Source organism: Oncorhynchus mykiss, chromosome 1 (assembly GCF_013265735.2).
Source record: "Oncorhynchus mykiss isolate Arlee chromosome 1, USDA_OmykA_1.1, whole genome shotgun sequence".
Taxonomy (NCBI): Eukaryota; Metazoa; Chordata; class Actinopteri; order Salmoniformes; family Salmonidae; genus Oncorhynchus; species Oncorhynchus mykiss.
This window is the reverse complement of record NC_048565.1, coordinates 71,927,219-71,935,437: the sequence shown is the minus strand read 5'-3', so window position 1 is coordinate 71,935,437 and position 8,219 is coordinate 71,927,219. Positions and strand designations below refer to the sequence as shown.

The window sequence follows — 8,219 nt, the reverse complement described above, 5'->3', positions numbered from 1 at the left end:
CCAAGTCCCCCTGGGGCCCCTCGACCCCAATCACCCCGGTGACCCAGGACTGGCACCCGGAATGGACCCCCGCTCACGTAGCGAGCCGCCGTAAGCCCTGGCCATGAACACACAAATGGTTAACCTGTAACCTCTACACTGCTCCTTAGTGACTGCTGCCTTATGTACATAGTCATTGAACACTGGTCACTTTAATAATGTTTACATACTTCATATGTACACTAAGAATAGAAAACAATTAAGAACAACAGTTTGTTCGATGACACAGACTGACCAGGTGAATCCAGGTGAAAGCTATGATCCCATATTGATGTCACTTGTTAAATGACATCAATCACTTCAATCAGTGTAAATAAAGGGGAGGAGACGGGTTAAAGAAGGATTTTTAACCCTTGAGACAATTTGAGACATGGATTGTGGATGTGTGCCATTCAGAGGGTGAATGGGCAAGACAAAATATTCAAGTGCCTTTGAACAGGATATAGTAGTAGGTGCCAGACACACCGTTTTTTTTCAAGAACTGCAACGCGGCTGGGTTTTTCACACTCAACAGTTTCCTGTGTGTATCAAGAATGGTCCACCACCCAAAGGACATCCAGCCAACTTGACACAACTGTGGGAAGCTTTGGAGTCAACATGGGCCAGCATCCCTGTGGAACTCTTTCAACACCTTGTAGAGGTCATGCCCCAAACTCAACATTAGGAAGGTGTTCTTAAACTCAGTTTACTCAGTGTACATATATACTGTATTCTAGTCAAGGCATCATCCTATTTAACTACTACTGTACACACCTTTTAATATTCATATACTGTCCATACACACCATCATATACAATACTTGGAAAGTATTCAGACCCCTTCACTTTTCCCACATTTTGTTACATAACAGCCTTATTCTAAAATGGATTCAATTGTTTCCCCCCCCCCTCATCAATCTACACACAATAGCCCATAATGACAAAGCAAAAACAGGTTTTTAGGAATGTTTGCAAATATATCACATTTATATAAGTATTCAGACCTTTTACTCAGTGCGTTGTTGAAGCACCTTTGGCAGCGATTACAGCCTCTAGTCTTCTTGGGTGTGACGCTACAAGCTTGGCACACCTGTATTTGGGGAGTTTCTTCCATTCTTCTCTGCAGATCCTCTCAAGCTCTGTCAGGTTGGATGAGGACCGTCGCTGCACAGCTATGTCAGGTCTCTCCAGAGATGTTAACCTCTCTGGTAGCGTCCCACCTCAACAACAGCCAGTGACGTTGAAGGGTGCCAAATTCAAAACAACAGAAATGCAATAATTAAAATTCCTCAAACATACAAGCATTATCCACCGTTTTCAAGATAAACTTCTTGTAAATCCAACCACAGTGTCCGATTTCAAAAAGGCTTTACTGCGAAACGGATTTACCATGCGATTATGTTAGGTCAGCAGCTAGTCACAGAAAACCATAGAGTCATTTTTCCAGCCAAAGAGAGGAGTCACAAAAAGCAGAAAGAGATAAAATTAATCATTAACCTTTGATGATCTTCATCTGGTGGCACTCCCAGGTCTCCATGTTAGACAATAAATGTTTGTTTTGTTCGATAATGTCCCTCTTTATGACCAAATACCTCCTTTCTGTTTGCGTGTTTTGTCCAGTAATCGGAATGCTTAAGGTGCGTGCACTAAGTCCAGACGAAAAGGCGCATGGCTGATGAATAGAAATGTACACTGGCCACTGATTGAAAGTGCTGTATCTCCCTCATTTTTCAGAGTAAAAGCCTGAAGCAATGCCTAAAGACTGGCCACATATAGAGGAAGCCATAGAGACCGCGAACTGGGTCCTAAGTCTTTGTATGGTGGATAGGCTTTCAATGGAAAAACAGCCTTTCAAAATAGTAGTACTTCCTGGTTGGATTTTCTTTGGGTTTTCGCCTGCCATATCAGGTCTGTTATACTCACAGACATTACTTTAACCGTTTTGGAAACTTTAGAGTGTTTTCTATCTAAATCTACTATATTATATGCATTATTATATGCATATCCTATCTTCTGGGCCTGAGTAGCAGGCAGTTTAATTTGGGCACACTTTTCATCTATAATTCCGAATGCTGCCCCCTACGTTATATCGGGTTCAAGTCCGGGGTCTGACTGGGCCACTCAATGACATTAACTTGTCCCTAAGACCCTCCTGCATTGTCTTTGCTGTGTACTAGAGGTTGACCGATTAATCGGGTTGGTCGATTAATTAGGGCTGATTTCAAGTTTTCATATCAATCGGTGATCAGCCTTTTTGGACATCAATTATGGCCGATTACATTGCAATCCACGAGGAGACTACGTGGCATGCTGATCACCTGTTACGCGAGTGCAGCATCAAAAGGACCTTGTGGCTGCAAGGAGCCAAGGTAGTTTCTAGCTAGCATTAAACTTATCTTATAAAAAAACATCAATATTCACATAATCACTAGTTAACTACACATGGTTGATGATATTACTAGGTTAGCTAGCTTGTTCTGCGTTGCATATAATCAATGTGGTGTCTGTTAATTTTTCTCCGAATCACAGCCTACTTCAACTTCTCCAAACGAGTGATGATTTAATAAAAGCACATTCGCAAAAAAATGCACAATCGTTGCACAAATGTACTTAACCATGAACATCAATACTTTTCTTAAAATCAATACACAAATACATATTTTTTTTTACCTGCATATGTAGTTAATAGAAATTCATGTTAGCAGGCAATATTAACTAGGGAAATTGTGTCATTTCTCTTGCGTTCAGTGCAAGCAGAGTCAGGGAAAATGCAGCAGTTTGGGCCGCCTGGCTCGTTGCGAACTGTGTGAAGACCATTTCTTCCTAACAAAGACCGTAATTAATATGCCAGAATTTTACATAATTATGACATAACATTGAAGGTTGTGCAATGTAAAAGCAATATTTAGAATTAGGGTTGCCACCCGTTCTATAAAATACGGAACAGTTCCGAATTTCACTGAAAGAATAAGCGTTTTGTTTTCGAAATGAGAGTTTCCGTATTTGACCATATTAATGACCAAAGGCTCGTATTTCTGTGTGTTTATTATAATTTAAGTATATGATTTGATAGAGCAGTGATCGGCAGCAGCAGGCTCGTAAGCATTCATTCAAACAGCACTTTACTGCGTTTGCCAGCAGCTCAATCATTGAAGCACAGTGCTGTTTGTGACTTCAAGCCTATCAACTGCCGAGATTAGGCTGCAAATACTAAACTGCCTATAAGAACATCCAATAGTCAAAGGTATATGAAATACAAATGGTATCGGGAAAAAAAGTCCTAAAATTCCTATAATAACTACAACGTAAAAAGTCTTAACTGGGAATATTGAAGACTCGTGTTAAAAGGAACCACCAGCTTTCATATGTTCTCATGTTCTGAGCAAGGAACTTAAACGTTAGCTTTTTTACATGGCACATATTGCACTTTTACTTTCTTCTCTAACATTGTGTTTTTGCATTATTTAAACCAAATTGAACATGTTTCATTAATTATTTGAGACTAAAATGATTTTATTTATGTATTATATTAAGTTAAAATAAAAGTGGTCATTGTTCATTCAGTATTGTTGTAATTGTCATTATTACAAATATATATATCTAAAAATTGTCAGATTAATCGGTATCGGCTTTTTGTGGTCCTGCAATAATCGTTATCGGTGTTGAAAAATCATGATCGGTCGACCCCTACTGTGTACTTAGGGTTGTTGTCCTATTGGAAGGTGAACCTTCGCCCCAGTCTGAGGTCCTGAGCGCTCATCAAGGATCTTTCTGTACTTGGCTCCGTTCATCTTTCCCTCGATCCTGACTAGTCTCCCAGTCCCTGCCTCTGAAAAACATCCCCACAGCATGATGCTGCCACCACCATGCTTCACCGTAGGGATGGTCCCAGGTTTTCTCCACACGGAGTGCTTGGCATTCAGGCAAAAGAGTTCAATCTTGGTTTCATCAGACCTGAGAATCTTGTTTCTTATGATCCGTCCTTTAGATGCCTCTTAGAAAACTCCAAGTGGGCCGTTGTGCCTTTTACTAAGGAGTGGCTTCCGTCTGGCAACTATACCATAAAGGACTGTTTGGTGGTGCTGCAGAGATAGTTGTCCTTTTGGAAGATCCTCCCATACCTGGAGCTCTGTCAGAGTCACCTCCCTGACCAAGGCCCTTCTCCCCCGATTGCTCAGTACGACCGGGCGGCCAGCTCTAGGAAGAGTCTTGGTGGTTCTAAACTTCTTCGATTTCAGAATGATGGAGGCCACTGTGTTCTTGGGGACCTTCAAATTGCAGAAATGTTTTGGTACCCAGCCCCAGATCTGTGCCTCGACACATTCCTGTATCGGAGCTCTATGGACAATTCCTTGACCTCATGGCTTGGTTTTGTTCTGACATACACTGTCAACTGTGGGACCATATATAGACAGGTGTGTGCCTTTCCAAATCATTTCCAATTAATTGAATTTACCACAGGTGGACTCCAATCAAGTTGTAAAAACATCTCATGGATAATTAATGGAAACAGGATGCACCTGAGCTCAATTTCGAGTCTCATATTTAAGGGTCTGGATACTTATGTAAATAAGGTATTTCTGTATTTTATTTGTAATAAATTTGCAACATTTCTAAACACCTGTTTTCGCTTTGTCATTATGAGGTGTTGTGTGTAGATTGATACAAATCATTTAATCAATTTTAGAATAAGGCTGCACCTTAATAAAATGTGGAAAAAGTCAAGAGGCCAGAATACTTTCCGAATACAGTGTATATATTTATATTCCAGACTCTGGCATTGCTCGTTCTGAAATTCATTTATTTTTATTTTGGGGATTTGTGTGTATTGTCAGGTATTATTACACTGTTGGAGCTAGAAACATAAGCATTTCACTGCACCTGCGATAACATCTGCAATATGTGTATACTCGAACAATACAATTTTATTTTAACCTACTTAAACCTGACTCTAAACTGACATACACCTAATCCGTTCTCTCTCTCGCTCTCGTTCTCTCTCCTTCACCCACCAGGAGAAAGCCGGGCGATCAGAACATTAAAGGTCGAGGTGAGCGTCGGCCGGGTCACCCCAGACTCCATACCCAGGTGTCAGTGGACCGGGACCAGTGGGAGCGGGAGCGGAGGGAGGGCCGGCGGCTGAGTAAGGGCCGCTCTCTGGAACATGACCCTGTGGGAGTGGGGGTCCCCCGATGGACAGAGAAGGGCTACCACATAGACCCCAACGCCCCCCGACATTTAGCCCAGCCCCAGCCAGGGGAGCCACTGGGGGGCAGGCACCCTCTACAGCCCCAGGGGCGAGGCAGGGGGGTTGGGATGGGGATTGGGTTTGAGAGTGTTGGGGGCATTGGGGGCCAGCCCGAGGCTATGCTGGGCCAGAGGACGGTGGTCGGGGGCACTAGGGGGCCACAGGGCCTCGGCCCTCCACAGCTCCAGCCCCCAGAACTCAGGGAGCCCCCTGGGACAGCCCCAGGCCCCGGTCAGGATCCCCTCCTGCGCCGGTCCAAACGGGACAAGGCTGAGAGCATGCTGCGCAATGATTCGCTCAGCTCGGACCAATCAGAGTCTCTGCGGCCGCCCCCGCCACGGCCGTACAAGTCAAAACGTGGCGGTGCCACGAAGAGACAGACATCTGTCAGCAGCTCAGAGGAAGAGGGAGGGACCACGCCGGAGTATAGCAGCTGTGAGGACGCCGAGATTGAGAGTGTCAGCGAGAGAGGTGGGAGAGGTAAGAGGAGAGGTGAGAGAGGCTCCAGAGTCCAAGTTTCCCATAGACGCAGATCTAGGTTCAGCTTAACCTCGCCAAATCTTAACCATAACCATGAAGGGCCACAATGCAACACTAACTTCAGATCAGCTGCTAGGGCCAGCTTCCTCCCACTCTGGGAAAGAGCTTACCGATACTGTATGCATCCCACACTGCAGTGAAAGAGGTACGAGTGTGTAGTAAGACTGTGCACTCTCTTGTTTAGAAGACATGCTGGGCACAATTTAGGGCTCTCTCATGATGTGAGAACGTATGTGTGTGTGCTCACTTTTTAACACACTCACACACTGCAGGTGATTGTAAATAGTAGTGACTAGTGAGCTGCTCAGTCTCAGTCTGCTTTCTTCATTGTAACATTCCAAACTCGAGGTCACATTCTACTTTATTACAGGTAAGTAATCATAGGCTATTCTTATGAGATTATTAGATGAAAGATGGTGGTATTTGACAAATTGTCTCTTAATGTGGAAGAATATTATTGGAGTCTATCTATATATTCATGTATAGTGTACATATAATGTAATCATTGTACCTAACCTCAGATCGTTTTCTCCTGAGCATGTTCAGTAAAATTATTCAGCGGATATGGTTTGGCTGTTGAGTGTGTGCGTGTGTGACGGCATTGTGTGTGTGTGTGCACGTGCTTGTGTGCGTGCGCTTTTGTGTATATGATATTCCGGCTGTGGCTTGGCCTAAGGGTTTCAGGATAGGTTTACTCTGCCCTGACCCCATGTGACCCTGGCTGACAGAGCTAGGACACAGACTGCAGCCCTGGAGCCATTGAAACAAACACTCGATGCCTCTGTAACATTGTCTCAGCTATGTGACTACTAATTTTAGTTTTGACCATGCCCCTGTACCTAGCCTTGTCCTAGCTATTTACCTTAGCATGTCCTACAGTACTAACTATAGGCCTAGACAGTCAGACTCGGTTATCCTGTATGTTTAGATTCCACTGAATGTACAAAACATTAAGGAACGCCTGCTCTTTCCATGACAGACTGACCTGGTGAATCCAGGTAAAAGCTATGATCCTTTATTGTTGTCACTTGTTAAATCCACTTCGATCAGTATAGATGAAGGGGAGGAGACGGGTTAAAGAAGGATTTTGAAGCCTTTAGACAACCGAGACATGGATAGTGTATGTGTGCCTTTCAGAGGGTGAATGGGCAAGACTAAATATTGAACTGTTCTTCCAGGTTTTCTCACTATCTTTTTGTGATTTCTGAGGCCAAAAATGCTTGATTTTGCGGTAGATCTTCTGAAATTGTGCGATACATTTTGCAATGGTTTCATTTCATATAAAGCAATGAAGTCATATGTGCTCAGTTTTAGGACGATTTTAAGCAGAATACGTCAAACAAAAACAATAAGAAACATCTAAAGTGCTCAATTGTGTTTATTTTCCTGAACAAACAGCTCTGTCATAATCCACTCACACCTCTCCTCTCCATCAGGCTTGGGGCTTGCTATCAACCCAAGATGCACCTCCCATTCAATTCAAGGGGCTTTATTGGCATGGGAAACATGTGTTAACATTGCCAAAGCAAGTGAGGTAGATAATATACAAAGTGAAATAAACAATAAAAAGTAACAGTAAACATTACACATTCCCTCTCTCTCTCTCTCTCTCTCTCAAAAAACATTTGATTCAAAGCTTTCAATTTGAGGATCGATATTTCGAACAAGTTGTCATCAAAATACTTGAGATTGTGATTTTTTCTGAAAGGGTCATAAGGGAGATAAAGAACAGAAAACGAGTATTGTGGTTGAGTATTGTGGTTGATATGTACTATTCCATTTTTTTTAAATCCAGAAAGATTGTGTTTTCGTGATCCGTATGAAGTTTTACAGAGGGTTTAAAACGGCAAAGATGACAAATTGTACTCAGTGCTTTGAGCAGCGCTCTCCATAGACGGACTGGGGAGAGCAGAGTGCCGACCACCCTACTAAAGCCAAGGTTAGACTGGGGAGAGCAGAGTGCCGACCACCCTACTAAAGCCAAGGTTAGACTGGGGAGAGCAGAGTGCCGACCACCCTACTAAAGCCAAGGTTAGACTGGGGAGAGCAGAGTGCCGACCACCCTCTTCCCTGCTACCGCTTCAGTCATGGTGGTCTGCCGCTGTTGTGGGAACTGTTCTGACATTCTCACGTGCTTTGCTGATTCCAAGTGACTGTTGATTGTCGACTTTCTATAGTTTCCAAAAACGTTTGGAAAGTGTATTGCACGGTCGTTAGCTGTTTTTGTTGGCAAATGAGATTGATTTCTGTTCATTGTACTGCCTGTCAGCCATCAACAATCACCCATCATCTTCGCACATTAATACGTTGACAGGCCAGGGGGGGATGTTGTTGACGTGTGGTTGGATTGGGCCATTTTCCACGGTAACAGTGCAGTAATTGGTCAAAATTACGAACCCGCTTTTAATTGGAAC

General features: G+C 43.3%; 1 protein-coding gene across 7 annotated transcripts in view; it reads left to right on the top strand.

Annotated features, from left to right (window-relative positions):
• Nucleotides 1-8,219, top strand: part of LOC110528651 (regulating synaptic membrane exocytosis protein 1) — a 65,506-nt gene that overhangs the window by 26,292 nt on the left and 30,995 nt on the right. For 6 of the 7 annotated variants that reach the window (XM_036984535.1, XM_036984581.1, XM_036984573.1 and 3 more), the window contains exons 5-6: nucleotides 1-90; nucleotides 5,033-5,757. The exon at nucleotides 1-90 is cut by the window's left edge and continues 158 nt beyond it. In XM_036984535.1, coding sequence (XP_036840430.1) covers nucleotides 1-90; nucleotides 5,033-5,757 — 815 coding nt within the window. The remainder of the gene's footprint in view (nucleotides 91-5,032; nucleotides 5,758-8,219) is intronic. The other variant, XM_036984542.1, reaches the window with a different exon arrangement.